Source organism: Temnothorax nylanderi, unplaced genomic scaffold (assembly GCF_030848795.1).
Source record: "Temnothorax nylanderi isolate EJ_2023f unplaced genomic scaffold, tnyl_v1.0 TNYL_tig0004_pilon, whole genome shotgun sequence".
Classification (NCBI taxonomy): Eukaryota; Metazoa; Arthropoda; class Insecta; order Hymenoptera; family Formicidae; genus Temnothorax; species Temnothorax nylanderi.
Window position 1 is genome coordinate 1,161,773 of NW_027249066.1, and position 26,520 is coordinate 1,188,292.

General features: G+C 40.8%; 1 protein-coding gene across 3 annotated transcripts in view; it reads left to right on the forward strand.

Moving 5' to 3' along the window:
* The window catches only part of LOC139773515 (protein Wnt-7b), a 50,154-nt gene that overhangs the window by 13,368 nt on the left and 10,266 nt on the right, over positions 1-26,520 (forward strand). For all 3 annotated transcript variants that reach the window (XM_071708014.1, XM_071707996.1, XM_071708003.1), the window contains exon 2: positions 18,137-18,357. In XM_071708014.1, the coding sequence (XP_071564115.1) occupies positions 18,137-18,357 (221 nt within the window). The remainder of the gene's footprint in view (positions 1-18,136; positions 18,358-26,520) is intronic.

Below are 26,520 nucleotides of genomic sequence, written 5' to 3' on the forward strand. Positions count from 1 at the left end.
AAGCAGCGTGCATCACATATTTGCGCTGACTCAGCATCGACCATTGACGGCGGCTACAAAGAGCTCGCCAGCGCCAAAGGTTTGCTAAACAGTCTGCGCTAAATAATTGAAAAATTCCTCCTTTCCTTCAAAATATTGAGTACAATTAAATTTGAGAAGATTGATTTGTGTACGCGCGTGCGGGTATTAATTAAGTTAAGTCGTATATATTAGTATTGACGCGCCCGCAATGATTCAAATTGATTCGAGATGCAATACGTGTAAGTAAATTTCTTACGATTAGTGAATATAATTTTTATCAATTTTTAATTTCTTATTAGTGGTAGTAGAATCAAGGAACAAATTTTTTAACTGCGCGATTAGAGTATCATGGAGAATACAAATAGCGACATTGTACGACGGTGCATGTTGGATGAGACATGATTTTCGCATCTGTTCGCGCCTCATCTCGCCGTAAACGCGTGTCGGTGGAAACTTATCACGGTCATTCTCCGAGACGTAAAACTGTCCACAAGCTCTCGCAGTCAACGTAGTAGGACCATGGTAAGACCTTTATCATGCATTTTTACAATACTGATGTGACAAATTTGCGGAAGGACGAGCTGTTTTATATTTCACTCATTAATGAAATATTAAATCTTACAAGAGAATTCTTTTGTCTATTATTTATTTATAAAATAAAAGGTATTGTTTTTCAAATCAAAGGAGTTATCTATCAAAATGTTTAATTCTGATAAAAAGAAAAGAAACACAAATAAAAACACGCACATTGTACTGGTTTCTTCCGTAGAATTCTTTAGGGCGATACGTTGCGTACAAAAATCGAGCGAAGCGTGTTCAAGGAATTGTGAAAGGATAGAAGAAAGGAGGATTTGAAAGGGTGGAGGTTGGGACGGGTGGGGGTGAAAAAGTTTCGACGAAGATCCAATTAAAATAACCAGTAGTCAGGAGATGTCGGTCGAAGGAGGTATAAGGAGAGGAGCGAAAAAGAGAAAGACAAAGGGCGAAACGAGGAGTTGCGGTTACATAAAGGGCTCGTTCTCCGGGAGGGGAAAGGTGGGCGAGGATATACAAAGCGGCATTAAAATATTTCTAAATGCCTGTGACAGGCCGAGGAACCGATAGTCGACATGGAGACTGCCACGGTATTTGCGGCGCGTGATCTGAAATCGACTTTAGAAAGGCTGAAGCCTTTTGTAATAAATTGTCGTCTTTATCGCGCGAATAGTAGCTGCCAATGTTAACTTCAATAAATAAAATCAGCATGACCGCTTGTCTTCGCGCAGCGTAGGAGAAAATTTACGTGGGTGGCGAAGAAATCCATTACTAATTGCTTTGCCCAAATAGTTACTGGAGGAGCACCGATGACAGCAGACAAATATTTTTTGCAATTACGAATAAAAGTGACGGATATTACAAAAAATAAAATATTTAATATATATCGAATTCAATAAAGTGTGAAAGACCCTCGAAATTCAAATATAGATTAGAAAAGGCTATAAGGGTCACACGCGGATCAAGGTGCGTTTAAATATTATAGTGATTTATTAATCAAATTCCAACAATCCAAACGTTTCGGCTCCTGTCCGAGCCATCCTCAGTGGTATAATGTTAACAATAATAATATGTTCTCCTTCAACATGGTGAGTTTACTGTTTCAATTTTACAGAAACCTAGTGAAACTACAAGGTCCAAATCTGTAAAGTAATTAAGGAGTTACATCCTTGTCTTAAATTAGAATTCTAGAATAACTCACCAGGTAGTCTGGAGAAACGAATACATCGCAGAGTCAAATAAAAAGATGTGAACATATGGCAAAAGCAATGATCAGTACAAAGAGATCTGTACGAGGAGATCCCGTCGACACGACGCACAACACAAAAATGTTGGAATTTGATTAATAAATCACTATAATATTTAAACGCACCTTGATCCGCGTGTGACCCTTATAGCCTCTTCTAATCTATATATCGAATTATTTTCCAAAAATTAAATATTAATTTGATCTCGACAAATGATCATTAACTGAGGGAGTCAAGAGATTTGTGCCCGCAGAAATTCGCGGCCTTCTATCTGGAAATTATCGTCATGGTGAACCGAGTGGCGGTGTATCGCCGCTCCGTTAACGCGATCGCGATCCATATCCTTATTAGCTCCATTTCTCGCGTACGAACGTTAATGTACGACAGCGCGCATGCATATCTCGTAAATATATCCTCGTTGCATAAGAGACCGCCAACTGATCGAAGCGAGATAGAAATGATGCGTCGCTATGACGATTTGAGGGCAATTACATCGCCTTCCCCAGGCGATGATCACGAACTGCGATTAATCGCATATAATCATGCGATCATAATCAAGAAATCGGCATATGACTGTGGCATACGCCTAAGAAAATCTCTACAATAATGCGATAGAGCGGTAGTTTAGATAGACTAAATGGTAGTTTCTATGCGCGTAAAATATAGCGCCACGTCCATTACGGTTGCGTTAAAAATTCACGCGGCGAGATAAATAGGTGAAATGGTTTCTATATCACGAACGATCTCGCCACCGAGGGCACGATCTTGGTAGACTGACGAGAACAATTCGTGGATAGGGGCGGGTTTCCTCTTCCTCGAAAGAAAAAGAGAATCACATTCTTTCTTGGCGCTCACGATAGGGACGATCCTGACGAGGAGGGAACGTGCGCGGCGCGTGAAGGGCGTGTTTCTTCATTCCGGATGGTATATGATCAACCGTGAGCAATTTGCCAGGGTAGACGAAGCTATTTACATTTAAACTGGCGAACGTTTAAGTATCCCCATACCTAGCGGACCTACGCGTGTAACAGTCGACCAAAAATAAATAACCTGTAATCAGTCGGGGAAGACGTTATAATTACATGTACCTACCTGTATCAACGAGCCAATAGCTGATAAAACTTAAGGATCATTATTCACGTGATATTTCGATTAGAGTCTATAGAGCGATACACAGTGCAAAAATTATATGCGCGCGACGGAAAGTCCGATCTATTTTCGTAGCATGAAAAGTATCGGCAATCGGCGCTCGATTACAAATTCATAGAAAATTATGCTAATGACGCGCTCGAGCGAAATCACTTGGAGGACCGACAATTTCGATCCTAGATTTTCCTAACGGTTGGCTTCGGTAAAAGGACTATGCCGACCGGCTCTCTCTCTCTCTCTCTCGTCTCGACCTCCGCGCGCGGATATTCTATTAGGCGGAAGCTGCGGATAAGGGCGTGTATGTTTATCGCGGATGGCACGCACAATCTTTTCGAGAGAGAGAGAGAGGTGACAAAAGTTTAATGTATTCAAACTGCGTTAAAGCGACTCGGCTCGGGCGCTTACAACCGAGCGCGCCGGATAGAGAGAATGCCTCCGCGCCACCGGATAATCACTATAATCCGCGCTTTCATTATAATTATCATCGTTTATTACGACAGACACTCTGTTGAGCGAATGGGCGAGCGAGCGAGGCAGGCTATCCCTAGCCCGGCACGATCGTTAAGTGCACCAAATCTAATTAACTTTAATCCGTCGTAATTACATCGACAGCCGGTCATTACCGATTTGAAACGGCGCGGCGCGGCGGCGTGGCGCATTTTACGGCCATTTTCGTTTGTTTGCGCGATCGCTTACGGTAATAACACCTTCGGCCGAACGTATCGCGTATGTTTCACGAAATTAATATAAACTTTTACAACAAGCTGCACCGATGCGATTACGATCCAATCAATTTCGAAAGTTACAACTAATTCGATAAACGAGAAATTGATTTTAAAAAAAATCGATGTACCGCTTAAAGAATATGACATTTTTAACGTACTGTTTAAGTGCATTTTTTTGTTATTCGCCTTGACAGCTAATTCTAGTTCTGTCGCTGACACCGTTGACGTTTCTCTTGTAAGAAGGGCAAAATGGAGAAGCCGCCCGATAAATCTTTAGGCGCCAGGTTTGAGATTTTCGCTACCTTTCTGGGTGTTAAGCCCTCCCCACAGAGACACTTTCGGCACTACCTGCCTAAGAGATCAAATCTCGGAGATACCTACGTTAACGATCTCGATAACGAGATAGTCGCTTTCGATCTCTCAGGTCCTAAACTAATAGCGCTTTGTGTTTCGATATGCATTTTCATTTATCAGCAATTACCAACCAAGTAAAAAGAAAATTTATTTATTTAGTCACATATAAACGTAATCGAAAAAAAAGACAAAATTATCCAATCGATCTACCACTTCTATCAGTCACGTTGTTAGTAACGCCGACAACTTTCCTCAATAATATTCTTCCATCGTGAAACAACATTCTTCCAATGATAAAAATAAACTTTATCAGCTGGACCGAATGGGGTGCGGGATGAGATGTTTTTTTTCCTATGTTTCTTTCCCCGCCGTTGATTGGCTCGGTCTTTTAGACCGCGATGGCACTCGAAGACCCGGCGATGCTTTTAAAGTCGCGTCTTTAACTGTGTCGTTTAGCCGCGAATTCCGACGCTAAAGGATAGCTGCGAGGAATTCGCGGCTATACGCGCGCGCATATCGCTCTTAACTTTTTCCAATAAAATCGAAACGGAAAAGCCGTAAAGACATTCTCGTTGACGTCGCTCACTACTGCGCGCTGCTATCGAGCGCGATAGAAGTTGTCGATTAAATCTCCTGCATCATCGTAAATCAAGTTTCAACATCACGTAATCGTTGACGTTCCATCTTCTTCTAATATGCAAATATACCTGATTTTTGTAGGTTTCGCCAGTAGCAACCGCGCTCGCGATAGTCATGAGACATACTTATAATATAATAACGTAAAAGCCGTTCCTCTTCCCTTCCCTCGAGTATTGCCGACTACTTTTTCTCGCCACTCCTGCGACGCTAATAGTATTCTGGGAATATCGCGTCATTTAGCGATTGAATGAATCGTATTTTATTTAATTAATAAACAGGGAAAGATTTCTTTGGTTGGTGGTGGCATATTACTTAATGTTTGTACAGAATTTCGATGTATAATTTATGCATAAATTTATTATAATATACGTTTTTTATGAGATATTAACGTCATCGATTCTTTCTTTGAAAAAAGCTATATGGTTTTTTTTATGTAATTCTATTTCTTCATGTATTAAATTATTTCTTATTCTATATAAAAGTATCAATAAAAAAAATTAATGATTTATGAATGTACGAGGCAGTAATTGGTGACCAGTATAGTAAAATAGTATAGAAAAATTAACAATAAAGCGAAGAATTGTGGAAGATGTGGTTTGACAACGAGTTCCGTGCTGCTATCTAAATCTATGTACTGCGCGTCGAGAGCCCATGTCGGTCGCTCTCAAGTGTATCTCTTCCGATCACACGTACCGAAATGTCAGACCCGTGACCTCGGTTATTCCACCGCGCTATCTATTTATCTCCTGCCATCGCGTACTCTATTGCACGTGAGCCGCTCGCCCGAGTCGTTTTCTGCTGCTCTCGAGCCGCGGAGTTCGCGAGCTTGTCTCTCATCCGCGTTTCGTACGTATATCCGTATCCTCGCGCGTCTCTCGGTCATGCCCCGGTAAGCCATATTTCGGTCTGCCGCGGTACTTTAATGAGCTGATCGTTATCGGGACATTGAGTCGTTCGCATGAGTCATTTCTGTGGTACGTTCCGCTATGTCGCGAGGGTCTTCCACAAAATGTCACGCCGGTTAACGTGATCCGCTTCCGAATTAGCCGTACGTCGGATTCTGCCGTTACAATGGCCGAGAGACAGTTTCAATCAAAAATACACTACCTCGAACTTTTAAGCTCATGCTTCTAAATGCTTCAATTTGACACGCACGTTTTCTTGGATCATAATAGAATCGAAAGAAAAAATCAATCATGTCTGACTGTCATAGAAATTTAGCGCTGTTATTAATTACAAATATATATACAATATTCCTCGTAAAAAAAAAACATTTTATTAAAGTTTATTTTCTACGCTTTATTTTCTACGAGCGGCGCTTTCACTTTCTCTGCCGCTCACCTACTTGTCCGTTGGCGCTGTTTTATTTCCGCGGGATAATAAAGGATATACTCGATCTGCCGCGTGGACTTTCTTCACTGTCGATTCGTATGATCGCGACTTGGCGAGGAGGTATAACGTCCTCCGATCAGTAATAAAGGTCGTGCCTTGAATTAAGCGCTTCGTTAAACTCGAGCCTTCGGCTTTATCGCGCTTGCTCGAGCACGTCGACGTGCTGCAAGCTGTAAAGCCCATTGGCATAAAGCACGTAAGTATGTACACGTATACCGCATAAGTATACTCGTGCGCGCATATAACTGAAGACTACTCCGCCACTCGTGGTTTATTCGCTGTCCCACATATTATGCGACACGACGCATTCATCATCGAGCCAATCTTAATAAACAATCGGCACTACCCACATTCACGCGTATTGATTACGATTTCGCGGAACTTGCCGAAATAAATCTAATGTCAAACGAGATTTCAAGCGGCTTGAATTCTAAAGCACCGTGCATATGTGCCAGCGAAACCTCCCTATTCTTAACACTTTTCCTCAGTCTCTGTTCTTATTCCAATGGGAATGCACTTGTGCACAAAATAAAAAAATGTCTTGATCATGTGATTATCTTCAACTAATGAGCATTCTCACACGTGCGCATATTACCAAGTGATAAAATAACGAAAGAGTAACGTAAAAGTTAAGAATACGGAGGTTGAAACGAACGTTAAAAATAAGAGCGTTCAGAATATGTATTATATGTATTTACACGGCATCTGTGCATGGCTATATAAAATGTTGCGGGATATTTTCTTGGGAATTATTAGCGATAGGAATAAAAAATTTCTTACTAGCTCTTGCTCGTAGAAAGGCAAATAAATTCACACCGGATTCCCCTCGGCGCGCATATAATCTCTATTATGCAAATGGAAATATTCGTGGACGATTTGAGTGGAGGTTAAACCGATCATCGTCGACGACGATCATCGTCGTGGGTGGCCGGAGGCGGATCCAGCGGTAGCACAAGAGCCGAATGCTATCAAGCATTCTCTTCGTCTTCCTTTATCTCTCTCTTTTCCCTTGCTTTTTCTGCCCTCTCTCTCTCTTCCTCTCTCTCCCTTCCTCTTTTTTCTTTCTCTCTCTCTCTTCCCCCTCTTATTCTCTATCTCTATCTTCTTAGGCTCTTCTTTTTCTTGCAAGACAGACGAACATATTACGCGGTCTACGTGCATGTAATTATCCCGTCAATGCCTCGGATTTTCAAGTCCCTCGAGAGTCTCGCGCGAGATACGCTCTGGATTGATTGAGAAATATCTCCTGTCATTGAGGTGCTTGCTGATGTCCCCCGGGCTTCTCTTACTCCTCTAATTTCGCGTCGTTTCGTCGACGATTCTTACCTCGAGCCGCGTAGTGACTTGCAGAATTCATTTGGCTCACTGTCGCGGGTGTCACATATACGACTTTAATATTCTCCTCGCTTACAATAGAACAATAGATTCTGTACAATGCGAGCCAGATGACACAACAAAGTGAAAAAGAAAAAAGAATACACCGATATATTCGAAGAGAGAGAAGAAAAGACAGAAACAGAGCGACATTTATAATTTTTAAAATATGTTACATTATACGATACGACTTTTTCGAAAAAAATAGTGTCCCAATTTCTTTGAATGTAACACTCGGAACTTTGCATATCTTCGTACTTGGGCGTACCGGAAGTGTCGGCGCGCGTCGCACATCAAAGATAACTTTGCGAAACCCTCGCGTCTCGCGTCGGGGCGTTCGATCGATGAGGCGACCCGCAATTTCTTTTGTCGATCGCATAAACATAGGCGCCTCGCTCGATACAACGAGGGAAGGGACGGGAAGACGGGAGAGGCAGGGAGGAACTGGTACTTTAATGCGTGGCTATGATATGATAATGCGCCGGTACACGGGATTATGTATATAGGTTCATGTATGATAATTTGGCGAGACAAAGCCGCATTGTCGAGACATAAATTGAATCGCTTCTCTCCTCTCTCTCTCCGTCTCTCTCCCCCGTCCCTCTCTTCCTATATCCTTCTCCACCCACCCTCTCCCACTCTGATCATCGGAAGAAACGCCCACCGCGGAGAGGGACACACTTGCTGCACACCTCGATACCACATGCGCAAGGAGACTTTCTTCTCCTTCTCTCTTTGCACGTATAAGCGCACGCGAATGTCTTTTAAACAGTATTTACCGCAAGCTGGTGCAGATGTTCACGCTGGGGTTGCAATCGACCATAATTCTATATTAGGAATAGTAGTAATCCGAAAAATCGGAGTAATGTGCCTAGATCGTATAGTTTTTATTTAAATCCGATTTGGAGAAAATGGACTGTTGTGTTTTATGTGTTCTTTTTAAATGGAGAGAAGATCAATCATCTCTGTACGCGGCTTGAATCTTATTTTTAATAGGTTATCTCAAATTTAATAGTTTTCAAGTATCTCGCTGAAACGTGGCACCCCCCGTTATAATCGTCCACCAATTTATCGTACAGCTTTGCGAGGCTGACCTCGTCGCGAAATAAGCAGGCACGATTCGCAGCAGCAGTACATACATCACTCGCAAACACTCAAATTACAAAGTTCCAAACTGGTTTCCACGGTGACAAAGACAGCAAAGTCCATCTAGGTCATCGACAAAGATACGGATTTCAATTCGCAATGAAGGCGCGCGTGTATTTTCGTTCGAAAAGAAAAAAGGGATTAACGAAATTATTACGCAAGATAACACGTCGGAGAAAGAGATCGCGTGAGACCGTCCTTTCTGGTTTTTGCCACGGATCAAATGTCAGATTCGTCGATTTTAGGGGCGTGGTATCGCATATTATGGTCCATACGCCGTCCGTGACCAGGTTGCGTCGCGCCACGATTCCCAAGCGCGAATTTACAATCCCACGCTAATCCACGCAAAATTATATTTCAGCTAACGCTCGTTCCCGAGCGCCTTCCCCGCGACAAAGCGCGTCTCGTATTTTTGCTGATTAACCCTCTTTCGTCGGCCTGATGCTAAGTTATGAATTTCCGGTAATCGCTCGCGCAGACTCCGCCCGCTCGTAGTACCGTCCGCTGTATAGCATAGCACGTGGGAGTAAATTTTTCCCGCATCGCCTCTCTCCGCTCACATAGATTTCCCGATGGGAGTAAATATCTAAAAACTAATTTGCATATATTCATATTTACGCGTGCTATCTTAAAGGATATACTATTTCTCACTTAAAATACATACACACACACACACACACAGTTTGGCAACGTTTTTATAGAAGAGCAATGATAATTATGCAATCGAATAAAATTCTATATAAATCATTCTTGGCCTTAGGCAATGAATTATACAATAATGTCCAAGTTATAAAAAATTATTTATTTCTACCACGTACGGAATAACGAAACGGAGTAGAGAATTTGGCATGCGTGCAGCAACTGGGAGCAAAAACAAAGGCTTAAGCGAAACGGACGGAATGGCTTTACGGGAGGAAGACTCCGATCTTTCTCTCTCTCTTGGGCATGAAAATCGTAAAAAAAAATTAGACTTTCAAATACGTCTCGTCTTTCTGGATCACCTCCGTACGCGCAGCCTACGGTCGGTATAAGCCGTACGTACCCGCAAAAAGCGGCCAGAAAACTACGGGTGGATGACGAATGTCCCAATGGCGAGGGCACCACGGCGATTAGCATAATTCCCATGTTAACATTTAACCCGGCCGGCCCCGAAATCTCGAAATTGGACGGGCTCTCCGCTGCGCGCGTGGGAATCTCCGCGGATCACTCCACCGCACCGGAGCTGAGGGACCGGGCAGATATGTTCGCGCCCAGATAATATCGCGAAATTACGTATGTAAACCGCTCCCTTTTTTTCACTGATTCTTGCATCTTCTTTTCTACGTTCTCGTCTTTACCACTTTATCCGCTGTCTTCTAATCCGGATACCTAAATATAGGTGTTATAATACAAGAGGAGAAAATAGAGAATTTTTGTTTAATCGCAAATTAAGTCTGTGTGAACGAGTCTAAACTAGAAAACGTATAGAATAAATCAAATCCTGTTCAGGATTATCGTAGTAGACAACGAAGCCGCCTGTAATGTACACGTCATCCTATCGATATCTCGTACCGATCCGCGAGATGGGCGAGACGGGAGAAGATTTATGTGAAACGCCGTAAGATTTCTCACCCCTATCCCGAGAAAGGTCGCCGTAACGCCCGACGGCGACGTTTCTCACCGTGGCGTCAACGCCGATCTTATCTCGCGCCCTTCGACTCCGCCGATGGATCCTTTTAATTAGCTTCGGCTAAGTGTAAGCGCCTCTCCCCTCTCCTAGGATCAGTTAAACCTGTACGGATCGTATCCGGCAATATCTTCGAGGTCAATAACATGAGCGCCCCGAGAGCGCGAACACAGCTCGGCCAGATTTCTCGCGTCGCACAATGGGACGCTTTTCGGTGACCGGCACTATTTAAAGGTGAGAAAGGAAAAACGGGACCATTAGGACGAAAGGCTCCCCTATAACTTAGATAAACGTGCCACGTGCTTTACGTATCTCGCCTCTCTGGAATGTTTCAAATTAAACGATATATGTACAACAATTTAACGTATGAGAAGCGTTAAATTAAGCACATTAAAAATTGCATAAATGACTTTTATGTAATTTAGTCACAGCGATGTTTTTTAATAATAGTTATGAGAGAGAGATGACGTCCGCTGGATCTTACGTGAGTACATTTGAACGAATAGGAGCAACCAATTAAAAAACTATCTATTAACGTGGTCACACCGGGCGTGCAATTAGCGAAGAGTCGTGATCTCCATCGGGACCAGCGCTCTGATATAATTAGCGTGTCGGGAATCGTATTACGCGTGCAACGAGAAGATGGAGGTAGTCATAAAGTTGTGCATGTGTATACGAGAAATATATAGAAATGATGATTGAAAGAACAGGACGGAATATAAAATTCTACTTAAGTGAAAATTATAAGAACCTGGACGAGAAAGAAAAATCGGGAAAAGACAGTCAGCCGCGTAAGAAAACTTCATCACTTTCATTTACCGCGATTTATCGAGCACGTTCGATGCTATGACGATGCCATTTCGCTGCGAGAACAGAAAAAAAATTGCATTTTATCGTTCGCCATTCGATCGTTGTTTCCTCTCACCCTCTTGTACTCGAAAGAATGTGCTATCGTAGGGTTAATTTAATTCGTATTCAATGCTAATGGAAGGTGAAGTGTATGTGATTCTTCATGTGCATCGGGACAACCTACGCGACGCACCGTACACGCGTCTCCGAGCGTGACGTCGCGCGGAATGGAACGACATTGGAACGCCGGAATTCAAGACAGTGCCGAGACACGCGTCAAAAGTATTACGTGCATTCACTGCAACGACAGATGTGACGCGCGAACGGCAATCGTCACGAGAATCATTCGTAAGAGTCATCCGTAAAACGACGTCCTGTTGCGTGAAAAATTAAATAAAACTGCGACTCTGTAAAGATTCACTTTTTTATCTTATAATACAGCTTTCATTGTTTTCGTATTTGTTTGATAATTGTCAGTTTTAATATTGAATAATTATCAATAATCTGAAACATAATAATTGTACCTATATTGTAATTTTTGCAAAATCTTGAAAATTTTGCTATCCGTCATATTAGTTTTGTTTTAATTTTGATATCGGATTTGTATTCGGATCTTCGAATGATTTTGAAATTTAAAAAATGAAAAACATAGATGTGATATATAACAGATGTAGTATGAGTATATTAAAAAATCATTAGAATAGCCTCTTTTTTCTCTAATTTCTCAAAAAATCGTGGCGCACACGTAATAAAGCATTTCTAATATAAAAATCGTATTCGGTGTGAAAAAGCTTCAAGGAATGATTATTTTCTTTTTTAGATTTGACAGAAATAAATTTAATTTTTCTTGAAATTGAATTATCAACTATTAAACCCCTTACACAATAGGCGATAGCCGTTTCATAGAGGCGATCACATGAGCTACATATGCGCAATATGGGAAATCCGGAAAACTCAATAAGCGCGCCATAAATATAAGAATTAGATAGCGATACAATTCGTCGCGCATATATAAGCGTGCTTAGCGCACTGATCGCTAAAGTAACTCACGCAGCTCAGCGGGAACAGCTCCGCCTAACCGAGTAAGTAAGGAAACGATGAAAGTAGTGGTATTTCACCGGCGATGTTGCCATCTCCCACTTATGCTACACCTCTCATGTCTCCTTACAGTGCCAGACTAGAGTCAAGCTCAACAGGGTCTTCTTTCCCCGCTAATTTTTCCAAGCCCGTGTTACGCATGTGTGCACGACACATTCACGGCGAGCAACTTAGTAAAAGCCCTTAATTCTTATCTACGTGTACCTATCGCGTCGAGTTGCGGCGATCAAATCGTATCCGTCTGTCAGTGTCGCTACGGAAATGAAACGTAGTTCGATGAATCGCTATAACTTTATCGGAAAATTATCGGAAAAACAGGATGTCCACTAATTACGGCTATCACGACGAGTTGCCGCGAGTGCGTTTCTCACTTTCTTCTCGATTTTCCCGAATGCTGTAAATCATCACGAGAGGATATCTCACAGCGAGAGAACCGAGAATAAATGGTCGGAGTCGCTTACACCGCTAAGCGCAATCGATACGATGAAATATAGCGGCTAAATCGGCGTATTAAGATAAGTGCTTGGTCCGGTTTAAACATAAGGAAGTCGAGGGGAGCAATAAGAGGTGCCGAGATAAGTTGAATCGTGAGGCAAAGGCGATTAAGAAAAATCTGTGTGCTTCCCGTATTTTATGTCAGATGATTTCGCGACAATTACGAGAGCTGGTTAAATACCGCGTTGATTTTACAATCTTCGATCATGCCACACCACTTTTAGCGAAAAGATATTTATTTCTCTTTAAATCTTTTTTTTCGTGCCACCGCATACGCAACAAAAAAGTTTAGATGGACGCGGGCAATTTACAGATCTATCAAGAAGCGATTATCGATGACTCGCCGATGACTCGATTCTTTGGACCGCGGAGAATCACTCTATCGGGGGGATCGTAGGTCGATCCAGTAACATTGTGAGTCACGTCTCTGCGGCACGTTTAATTCCGTGGTAAGAAACGAGAATGGGCGTATCGAATCTCGACGAAGTAGTCATCGTAACCAGAGCGAAAGCATTCTGAATATCGTTGTGGCGGGCGCTATTGTTGTGCAACGAGAGACGAGTCAGACCTATCCCAACGAACGTACGACGGGCGTACAGGAACGCATTTACACAGTTGAGCTAAAAAATAAAAACAAAACTATAAATTTTTTAAATAATATCTTTCTCTTTCTCCTCTTTCCTTTCTCATTCAATGTATAATTTAGCAGATTACAGAAATGAAAAAGACATGAAAAAGATACGAAATATCAATACCGTTTGATGCTCATAATTAATACTCATAATGACCAAAAAATTAGAATGTCAACCTTTCCCAGATTTCTTATTATAGATTTAATTGAACGAGTTAAAGCGGTAGAAGACGTAAATCCGCCCCTGCAGGTATTCTTCCAGCGTTTTCGATTAGTCACGGCATATCGAGTACTCGAAACCCATTCGCCATGGGCCGTCGAGTTGAAATCTCGCCAATAAAAGGAACTCGGAGTGCGTTACGCATCGAACTAGCGTCCCACCGGCCGAGGTGTCTCCGTAAAAAAAAGTGTTTCAAAGATTTGATGTCGGATAAGCGTCCATCACATTGTGGATCCTTCGGACCCACGGCGGTGTGTATCTCGAGTTTTTGACACTGACGGACAAACGGACAAAGCAACAATAGCTCGTTCCTGGCGTGAAGCTGAACGAATTCCGTCAGAATGACAATCAGTGATACAGCGTTGCGCAATGAAACATTATCTTTCAAGTAAAAAAAAAGCCTACGACGATATTCTCCAAACGACTTGATGAATTATTAATTTACAAATCTCACAAAGAAGAGAAAAGGAAGAATTGTCGTTGATTTGAAATTAAAATAAATTAAAATGTATTTTCTTAGATAATGAATTTCGTTATCGTATTCGTATTATACGTCACGACTTCCACATTCTTGTACACGGAGTTAAACGTGCGACGCAGGAAAGATTTCACTACGTTTATCTCGAATTTGCGATCGCGAGTCATGAATCTGCGAGCTATATAGATAAGGGAATGATGCATGTGTCTCGTTGTTGATGAATTTGATGACGAAAGAGTCGGAGGAACGTGTCACCTCGAAACTAGAAAGGTGCTATTTACGAAGCATTTCTTCTTTTAGCAAACGTTAAAAGACAGATAAAGACAGCGCATATCAAAATATGAAATAACGCGAATTACAGGAGAGTGTAACAATATCGATTATTATCTTTGCTTGAAAAATTTGCACTCGATACATTTTCATGTGACGCGATTATTAAAAATACTTTCTATTACAAAACAAGATCTTTATTTATTAGCTTGAATCTCTCTCTCACTCTCTCTTCTTTCTTCTCTTGACATTTAAATTTTCACTGGCAGTTCTGTTGCTGCCGAGACGTCGAACAATTTTCGTAAAAATAGAGATACGCCATTTTCGTTTCTACAAAATGCTCGTAGTGGACGAGCATTTTGCAGATGGCATCTTCGATATCATCGCGCGAGGCATTATGAAGATTTACAGTTATTCGAGTAAGCGGAGCGACGGCGTATTATATATCCAAGATTCTCAACCACGGAACCCCCGCGGTGTCATACGCTATCGAGATATCATCGAAGCAGAGCGAAGCGCCAAGCGTGCACTACTGATATTCTCGTATCTACCATGCATCTTTCTATGTCAATTCCCATAATCTAGCGTGCAAGACAGCATTAACAGATACCTGTAACCTGTAACCGCTACGGATTATTCGAGGGATTTATTTCAAGTCAACCCGTTCCATTTTAATAATTTGTCGCTTTATAATAACACACGATACCAAGTTTCCTTGCCTGCTGATATTATCTAGTCTAGGAAGGTCCTCATCCTGACTTCTGCGGCTAACCGCATAGAAGTTGCTTTCAAAAAATGCGACCGCAACTAGATGAATCAGTGGATCGTGACTCATTCTATCGAAAAATACCGGCATCGAGAAATTGAGACGTGTAATGTAAAATCGGTACTGGGAATGAAACCAGATTGAAGTATTATTGTGGCTTGCAAATATTGCGCTACATTTCAGATTGTATATCATTTGCGAGCAAGCGTGAATGCAAAGGAATCAGAAAGGAGTTCAGTATTACTCGAAAATTAGTCTTGGAGGAGTGCCATAAATGGAACTAATAATGCTTAATAGGCTCTTTGCTACTATAAATTGATAGAATTTTATACGGGGAAAAATAGAATATCGCGAGCTCTCTATGCCCACTCTATGCATAGGCATTTTAACGACGGTTTATCGATGGCTTATTATTCAGAACGTTACACATATGAGCCTGATTATTTTCCCTCGGTTTTTCCCTATTTTTAAGGAACATGCATTCACGTTTCTCCATGGTTCTCTTAAACGCCCGGAGTTGGGATAAATTGAGTAATGTCAAATAATCGAGAGAAAACGTATCGATAGCTGATTACGGTAATAAATCGCACTTTGATTATCTTTACATAATATTATTCAAATACACTTTCACAATATTATTCAAATCTACGATGGACCTCCAAATAAGATATTATCGTGACTTTTTACACTGCTAGCTATTCCTACTATAAATATGTATTATAAATGCATTAGTTTAGAAGGAATTTAACTTCATCAGATTATAAAAACAATGTTTGAAAATATGTAAAAATTAAGATAAGCGGTACATAATTGGAACTGCCCTGACAGCGACTTTAACGGTCGAATGGCGAACGGTGCTGCGGTACCCTGTTGCAAATAGCACACCATTAGCCTCCGTATGAGACGGACGTAATGTTATACATTATGCTCTAATGACTACGTGTGGATTGCTGCTGAGCATAAGTACGCGAGTCCGTTGTTCTCTTTTACTCGATCATCATACTAAAGGTACAGGTGCACTCTTCAATAGTAGTTTTCAACGTTCAATATAATCTAATTAATATAAAAATACAAAGGACAAAATTCGGAAAAGTTCCCCGAAATATTTTTGAACAGATACTTGGGAAGATCTTGGGCGCAAATAAAATTTAGTCAAAATAATGTATACAAAATATAATTCAGCTAATATCACTTGCATAAAAAATTCTTCCACGTATTTATTTAGTTTAGAGTCATTTGAGAAATTTTCATCAGATTGAAAACAGAAAGCTATTTATATTTTTTCGGAATTACATCCAATATAAAATGTAAAAATATACCAATTAAACTATTTAAAATAATGTAAACGTTGGAATATATAGGAAACATAAAACAATCATCATTTTGGAATTGTCAATTTCTTTTTTCGTCGAAAGCTGGGAGTGCTGTAACAATTCGTCAGACGTGAACATAATCGTGATAAAGTGCATCTTAACTAAGTAACGAGCAATGAAGACAAATGAGTAACCGCTATCACCTGCCCGTTCATGACATGCCTTCGAGGCGTCGTCATGGTGCAACTCGTGTTTAATTAAGGTTAACGAGTAACGTAGCGAGCACATAATTAAGAAGGAGAACGTAACTACTAACGTTTAACGTTGCCGCCTTCTTGCAATTGGATATCGTACGTCAGATTTTTTTTCTGCAAATCGCTTCTCTAATTAATTTCTCAGTTAATCCAACGCACGTAGCGATATGTGCCATTGTCACAATGTAATCATGATCACGATGTAATTGGGACCAAATGCACGGGACAGGAAGAAGCCCGTTCTCACTGTCTCGTACTTATTATGAGAAATGACGGGGAACGTTTTCCTCTTTCTCTCTTTTTTTTTCCACCTCAGCAGGCCCCTTGCGCGATTGCATCTTCCCGTCAACGAGAATGCGCATGCCAAATCTTTGAAGGGGACGATGACGGGACCTCTCGCGTCAACGTCTTTCTCGTTTATGCCTCGCGAAAGCGACGTGACGAGGAACGAAGTCCCTCCGGGCGATTTCGGGGCCGGCTTGTTTTCGCGGCGGCACGCCATCGCCCTACCTCTTCTCGTGTTCGTCGTCAGGACATCCAGATTGTCCCACCACGTGGCCACGAGGAGAGATTCGGCGCGATGCATTCCAATGCAAATATCTCTCGCCCTGGGGACACGGCGTAATCGTCGCAATTTCATGCTTCTCAGAAATTCAACCTGCTCGTCTTACATCCCCTCTTCTACGATCCTTTCTTTAGCCCGATACTCTCTTACCTCATCCCACCCCGACCCCAGTACTTGATAACTCCACCCTCGCGTACTTTCGAGCGCCTTAATATTTCATTGCTGATCGGGAAGGAATCGTAAGTGGCTCGTAATGAAGGGTATATTTATAGCTCTCTCGAAATGATGGATGAACCGCGCGATTTTATAAATCACCTTCAAAATGATATATCTCTATCGGTCTCTATTTCTTTCTATTATTTTTTCTTTTCTCGAAAAAAGAAAATTAAAAATACAGACATTTACCTTGCAAGAACGCTTAAGAAAGATGCCATAGGCTATAAATTATGCAATGAACCAGCAGGAGACTGAGGATATCAAGTTTCAGCTTGTCATCGTATCGGCTTTAGCACCTGTTAACCACTCTGTTTACTCGTCAAGATATCGAAATGCAGATGATAAAGATGGATGCTCGTAAAATTACTTTTCTACTTATCGTCTTCTTAAGAATCTTTAAATATAAGTTATTCTATTTCGGACACACATACGGTTTTATCATATACGAATACAAAGTCCTTGACTGTACACAATATTATATATAAGTGGTGTACAATTATATGAGAAAGAAAATAAAAATAAGATAATTCGAATACGTTGACCTAGTTATGTAAAAAAGAAATATAAAGCCAATTAATAATAGTCTTGTGAATTGGCAACTATATCTTCTCCTTAAACGATGTGGATAAGATTTTCGAACGTGTCGAAATAGTTTCTATCACATTCGTCAAAGTATTTATCACGCGTTTATCTTCTCGTTTATACATTTCTCACGACGGATCTTTTTATTCCAGGGTGGTCGGAGCGGTGGTGGTCGGCGCGGCTGTCTGCAGTCGCATCCCCGGATTGGCGAAAAGTCAGCGCGAGCAGTGCAGAAAAGCGCCGCACGCGATGCCGGCGGTGGGCGAAGGCGCCGCGCTGGGTCTGCGCGAGTGCCGGCACCAGTTCCGACATCACCGTTGGAACTGTTCCCACGTGTCCAACGATCAGGTCTTCGGCCACGTGGTGGTAGTGGGTAAGGATTGTTCTGTCACCGGCGCCCGGTATTTATTACGCCGCGTAATATATCACGGATGTTACATACGTTGTACTTGTACAACGACTCCTTGCTCCGCGAAAGACTTCCCTGTCACGTATAGAGTAGTAGGTATAGCGGGGTGAAACTGCACAGTTAACGTCCCCCAAGTGTCCACAATGGAAATACAGCGTAATAAAAAATAAAAAAAAAGAAAAGTTTGGATATTAGAATTCATCACTTGAACGCGCGCATAAAGTTGTGTAGCTTACTACCTGTTAGGTACTAGTAAGTCGCATGTGTGTTGGAATATCCTCAATATGTTACGTGTTAAAGAAGACGCATGGCTGTTACATCATTCCCGGATTCTATTAGGCTCGCACTTGTATCGCCCTAATGATCTTTTCATTAATATCCTCGTGCTTTATTTTGTCGATTTATCCATTTACATTCTAAACGTCAGATTCTCTCTCATTATCGAAGATTCAGTGATTAAAGATACGACTTAGGAGCGAAATTAATAAACCGTCTTATATACTTAATCATATTGTGAAAATTAATTATTAGTCTCGTATAGTTAGTGAATAATTGATCAGCGATTATGTATCTTAATTCTTTCAACCGTCCTGTGTTAATAAATCAAAACGCGTATTTCATGCATAAATATTTATGTAGCTCATAATTTCACGAAAAAAAATAATATGCATTCTTGTATAGAGTATTTTACGAAAGACTAATGGTGGTGTAATGTTCACATAAATCGTTCCACTTAAATTTTGATAAAAATTCAAACTTCTTAATTTCTTTCCTGAAGCTCAAAACCGAAAGTTCTTAAATTAAGCGCTCTATTCGGGTCGCTTTAACGCTAATTCGAAGAGACATTTTACGACAGCGCTCTGTCACATTTTTATAGCGACTAAAATCTTGCGGACGAGAGACCTGGAACTGCAATAGCGTGTTTCTTACTATGGAAATCACGGAACGGCAAGTGATAGCGGACCATACATATGCATCGCACATTCTCGTATTAGGTACCGTTTCGTCGTGACTTTAAACTGCACTCCAAGTATATAACTTATGTTCAAGAGTATGCCAAGATTGCCGTGTCGCAAGCTTGCGCGATTAAATATATATCTTTAGAAATATATTTAATATACATATTTTTCTAAATCAATTTTCGTGACACTAGATAATCCTATAGACTTCAATACTTTAAAATAAGATTAAAGTAATTGTGCAGTTCAATCACCATTTTATTTAGAGTATTTAGACAAAATAAGTATATGGGAGTTACCTCTTGCAAAGTACAACGTGCAATTATTTATGTGTTTGATATATGAGCAAGTATCCTTACTCGTTTCTTAATTTTTAATGGTCAAAGGGGAGCAACTTATCGAACGACAAGCCGCGCGTAGTAGTCGACTCGATGACAAACGGCAAAAAAGCGATATTTTTCGAGAACAAGATAATCCCTGATCCTATGAGCGGAAGCTGATGTGCGATCCAAAAATATTGTTGAATACGACACATTTGTCATCTCGGCATTAAAATTATAAATGAGAGTCGAGAGGATAAATGCCCATATCGGGGGGACGACACGTTATGTATAGCGTGTTACATCTTAAGATCGAAGCTCCGTAAAAAATTTTAAAAACGGAGGAAAAATATAACTAAGGAAAAATCTGTATTTAGAAGAAAAGTCAATTGCGATCGTATAATTTCTTTGAGACCAAGACATCTTTTAAATTAGTTTTTCTACTTTTTAATAAAGAAGCTTTTGATGTGAAACATCCTGTATACGAAGAACAGCAGATGTAACAGCGTAGCGTGTCGTAGTGGTGCAAGTCAGCGATTTTTCATGATTAACCGAACGGATTAAACCGCCGAGGTGGAAGAATCAAAGAAGCTTGGTAAACACGATGTGATTTATAATGCGCAACGAGATGATCGTACATTTTGTTACCCGTTATCTTGTTGCCATTGTACGAGCCTCGTCCGTCATCATCGAAAGGCTCGTGGGTGACTTCTGGAATTCCACGCTGAATGAAATGTGCACATAATGCATCGTAAAATCCCGAGAGAGAGAGAGAGAGAGAGAGAGAGAGAGAGAGAGGTTGAAAGAGAATACCACGATTGCGTGCGGGCATTTGCATAAGTCACAAATACGGATGCGATAATTAATTACGAGTTTAGCATTTTAATTGATGACGATCATTACCTTTTTATTCAAATTTACACAAGACGGAGCGCGTAATTTTTGTAGACGTGACATCCAAAAATACGCGTAAATATTTATTAAAATTTTTACCGTTGTCACATCTGCGAATCGATAATGTCATATAGAATTTAAACTCGAAGAAAAGTCGCACGGAATGTTTTTTAAAACAGCGTAAACGTTTACGTACGCTCGGCGACATGGACGCAAAGCGGAGAAGGAAAATAAGCGGCGACGTAGCGGCGAGGAAGTCGGACGAGAAATAAGAAGGCCAGAAATTAATGCGCAAAAAAGTATAAATAACGCTTATAAGAAACAGTGGGAGAGAGGATGCGAGATGGAACAGGCAGGGCGGTCAGTTGCTAACTTAATTAGTGAAATTAACGGGGCCGCTCGACATGCCGAAGCTAAATGCAGCGATATACGCTTTAAAATATTTCCTCGCTCTTAAAACTCTCGCATTATGCATTCTATATAATCTGCGAGCGTATGTGTAAAAGTAGAGTATTCTCGAGTTAAACAAAGCACGATTAAAACCTCATCAAACGAAATTGTTGGACGACGTAGAGATGGGACATGGCTTGTCGAATTGTGTTTAACATCTATTGCTCATTAAAAAAAAGCTATATGAATAAAAGAAATAAATTTTTGATAGTACTATATATAAAATATACAGTAAAGCATATAGGCTCTCTAGATTAATACAATGTGAATAGGTGAGGCAATTAGAGCCAAGCGCGGTAGTCAAAGCGCAAAACAATTTCAAAGTAATAAATAGATATATTAACGTTAATATATCTATTTATTACTTTGAAATTGTTTTGCGCTTTGACTACCGCGCTTGGCTCTAATTGCCTCACCTATTCACATTGTAAAATATACAGATTTTTAAGATAATTTTGATTTATCTACATTGAAAGAGATGCCTTTAGGAGCACAGTTCCAATATTTCACTTTTTTCTCCACCCATGTTTCGTACAATTACGTATCGTGTGTGTTAAATGTTAGCAATATAATAGATACGATTGTAATTGAATGTAATTGGACGCATCGATCGTTGTCGATCTGAAAACTCATTACAGAAGCTGCGACGCTGCTCAAAGCCGACCCAAGACTTCGTGCCTCACTCGAATGAATTCTCCTGGTGAATACATTTTCATAAATTAGGCAGATTTATCCGAGAGAGTTTTCGAGATCCGAGAAAACGTGGGCGGCGATCGTCTAATCGTCCAAATAAAACGACGTAATTAAGAGATCCATTACGTGGACGATGGACCATATATTATCCGTTGTAAATTCAATTCAAACGAGAACAGGACGTCGTTCTTGACCCACCGATGTCATCGCGAGAAATTACATAGGGATCCCCCCCCCTCTTTCTCCCTTCTCTCTCTTTCTTTTTCTCATTCATTTTTCCAATAGTGTTCAAAAGACGTCTCTCTCAACCGGTTACAGCGAACGAAACCTTCTAAAAATCGTTATCTCGTCACACTATCGCCCTCATCAGCGAGTGATTCCATGCAATTCGCAAGAGGGCTAATATTATTCCGCGCATGACAACGTTCGGACAGCGTAGCAAACGAGCGATAAGCGAAGGGCGGGAGAATAAAGGTCGAGTGACAAAATTGAGCGAAGGAACTGAAGTTCACACGAAACACTGAATGTATCCTTTTCCGTCCCCTGTCCCCCCTTCCCTTCACCCCTGCCCTATCAACCCTTGGATAACATTGGCGAAGATATTGCATTAATGTAGCGTCCTATCAATTTCTGTTGCAAGTCCTTCTCCTCCTCTTCATCCTTCCGTACACTTATATCTGCTCTCGCGCTTGTACGCGCTTTTTTTTATTTTCTCTCAAGTTCTTATCCGTCTCAAATAACTGGACTGGCCCACACTCGGCGCTCTGGCATGGACACACCTACCTACCTGCGTCTACCTGCCTTTACCTGTCTTTACCTGCCTGCTCGCTTGCCCGCTTGCCTACCTTCTTACCTGCCTGCCTGCCTGCCCGCTTGTCTGCCTGCCGGCCTGCGGTTCCTCCCCTGGTGCACAGTTGATGCATTCATTCTCCTGTTCCGCGTCGATGTGTACTCATATTGAGCTATATCGCGTCGATGACCGTGCGAAATGGCGCATATGCCGGGTTCGACACACATACGCACGTATGTACAAGGTAGCGATGGTGCGAGCAATAGAAGGACGAATCCTTCGTGCGAAAAAAGACGTTCAAAAAGTCAGTCTTTTTACTTTTGTTTTGAAGAATACCAATTTTCAAAATTGAAAAATCGATTATCTTTTATCGAGCACTTTATAAAATTGTCTTTGCTATTCTAATAAGTAATAGGAAAAAAATTGAATATATAATTTCATGGTTTCGATAAAGATGTGCGGATGTGTATACTTTGTAGTGTCGTTATTTTATACATTGATATGTCGATTAACTAGCTTTCACAATCGGTAAGATAATACCAAGGGCCCAATATAATTACATCGCGCGGCAACGCGAGTCGATCTATCTCTGTCAACGTTATCTTACCGCTAATTTGCTCGATAGATTGTTTGAGAATTTGCCGGCTTGCAGGAACGTCCACGGGAAGTAAATGCATGTATACATCTACCGTCCAGTAAAATAATTAGATTAGATAATGCGTGCGACTAAAGGAATCACCGAAAGAGAGTCATACTCAAGAATTTACGGTCGAGGCTGTTGCCGCAGCATTTCTCATGATATCCGTCGGTCATTCAGTATTCGTGGAACTGATATTTATTCAAAATCAAATTATGCACTCGGATCTGTTTAAGCTATTACGAGACTGCGATCGATCGTATACTCATGTTTTGCATCCGACCATCTATAATCTGTCAATAACCATCTATAATTTGTTCGTCATTAACCATTTCGGTCGTATACGCGTAGATTTGCAGCAGTCATCGACTATTAGATACTATCGTACAGATAGAAGCGAGATGAATTTCCATGTAAAACTAGATGGGAGTCGTTTCCCCATCACTATCATCCGAGATAGTACTTGGCATTGATTTATCTGCCGAAGGCAAAGGAGCGAAGATGCGGCGGGATGACGAACGGGATCGATATAATTCAGTGTATTTTAGTGTAGAAAAGTGCCAACGGCAACCGGCACGGCCGCGGCGCGGCGCGGCGGATCCCGGTATGGATTGAGTTATGGACCGGTGCGCTGGGGTGCTCGCTCTCGAGTCCCCAGAGGCTCTCACCGTCTGTGGATATAAGATCTCTTTAAACCCCGTATAAAAATAAACTAGTTAATAAATTAATATATCGCCGGCCCGTATCTCTTTCCCCGTTGACCGCTGCCGTGGACAAGTGCCTCTGCGAAAATCGCCAACGAGTCGACCGGGGCCATTAATAATGATGCGCAAGTGAGTGGAGAGAAAGAGATAGGGAGAAAGAAAGAGGGAGAGAGGGAGGGAAGCGAGACGATGAACTCGCACAGATTGTCGTTGCTGCCCTTCTTATTAAGATGTAACCGGTCATCGGGAACGGTGTACGATAAGTACCTTCCAAGAAAACGCTCGAAGAGAGGCGGTTATAAGATTATTTTTTTCGGCTCCTCCGATAACAGGTACTCGATCTTCACGAGTTTCGCGCGGTTTGTAATAACAAGCGCGATGATACCTCGCTCGTTTACAATGTCACGCGAACGTCGTGTGTAATTCTATGCGCGAGTCTGCAGCCTCGAAAGCAATATGTGTAAGGGGGGTTTAACCCTCAACCTCGTCACGACGAGTTTGCATAATTCAACGCCGCAATTAGTTGTTATATTCAATCCTATATTCTGTACCAATTTCGCTGTTTGAATTTAATAATTCTAATTCCGAAATTAAAATTAGATGAAACTTATGTACAATCATTGATTTAAAAATATTTCCTGATGTTAATTTTGTATTAATGTAATCTTTTTTCATATATAAAATTTGACGAAATGGAGTTTGTGAGATGTGACAGAATTACAGGTTCAAATTTACTATCGCGAAACGCTACATAGCGAAATGTTGCAAAGCAGACAGGAGACCTTATTTTGCGAGATTACATGTAATGTACCTGGTTACACATGACATCGCGGGAGTCTTACACTATACGCTACATCGCCACCACACGTACACACGAACAGCCGTAAATCATCAGTTTAACGTAACGAACACTATAAACGAGATACAGTCACGGATCTCCTGACTAACTCTGATACTAGATGCGACCCCCCGTTGTTACGGCTCGCATGAGTACGAGTGTCGTACATATAATATGACGTGTTAAGTACATTGTACGACTACACAAACAGGAATCTTGATCGACGTTATCGTATCTGCCACGCACTCGACGGAAATCTGACAGATTTTGAAGTAGAATCGCCTTTGTTTATGTTCAAAAATTATATAATTTTCTTTTCATCACGGAACTAAAAGACTGGCAAAATTAATCAGAATATTTGACATACAATGATGGATTTAAAGCTAAAAATTAAAAAAGTAAAATTTAATTTTGCTGATTATTATTTATTTAATAATTGTAATTTAAGAAAGAGCAGATAATTGTTGCAAAACAATTTTGCAATCTTTCGAAGCTTAAGAAATTTAATTTTAAAATTTTATTAATAAATCTTTAAAACGTGAATTGCTAATGTATGAAAAAAAGTCGTGCATAATTATTTGTTTGGATCAGTCAAGAAAAATCAATTCTGTCTCATTAAGAAACAAGATTTCTCTCCGAAAAGAAACAACTGTGAAGACATCTCGAAGTGGATTTGAATGCAAATTCAACGGTCAGATTCAGATCGGACAAATATTAGGTGGAGATGTGTGTCTTAATTATAGTAATTGGTTAATTATCTTGCACTAACTGATCGAGTTTAACTTATCGGCAGAATAGGAATCGTGCGCGTCCTTATCAAAATTTTAACAAATTACATCTGACATTATTGTTGGTTTTGCATAAAAAGACATAATTGCAGAAACTAAATCGCAACCACGTGGAATTTATTAAAATCGAATAAATCGTTCGTTAATTACAAACTCATTACATCTTAATGGCAATTCTCATTAAAGTAGTAAAAATTATTTATATCATTGCGCCGATGTCGTTAACGCATTTTTCGTCGTACCTCACCAATCTACGACTTTTTATAAAATTGCAGCTAATTTTATAGTATCGTGCATACATATAATTTTTCGGGTGTTTCCTTACAAACATTTGCACGGAAAAGATATCCTTATACTGTAAATTCGACTAAAAAATAAATACCCATATGTATCTTGTTTTCCCTTCTATTGTCAAAAGTAGCAAGATTATATTTCAATGCAAAATACATGGCGTGCGATTTCGTATCACATAATTATAATCGTTAATTGCTCGCCATATTTTTTTGGCTAATTATCATGCTGATCAATCTCAACGAAAACATGAACGGATTGCAGTTAAAATCACGCCACAAATCTTTTTGTCGTACACAAAAAAAGATGGTCACCCTACTTTAATCCAGCCACTCGGCAGCAGTTTATGATGATTGAGCGATGATTATTCATTGAACCGGTACGGGCGAGTCGTTTCAAATTATAAAAGGACGGGAGGACACGGCGGTAAGAGTCGGCTCCACTTTCTTACCCGTAGCAAAGAGAGGTAAAACGTGATGCTTTTTGTCCTGTCTTGGTTCATCCGTCGTGACACAAAAGGAGAGAAGCGTTCTGCTCGCGTGCATTACTTTCACGCCAGCGTGAGGGAGAGAGAAAGCACGAGCTTTAAGAATTCCACCCTACTCACTATCATCGCGCAGTTTGGTCTCATGAATAACTTGACACTTCCCCCACCCCTCTCTCTCTTTCTTTGGCATAAACTTTTATAGACGTTAAAATAGGAATAAAATTTAACAAATAAAATTTAATCACAACATATAATTAGGAATCTTTTGAGACTTGC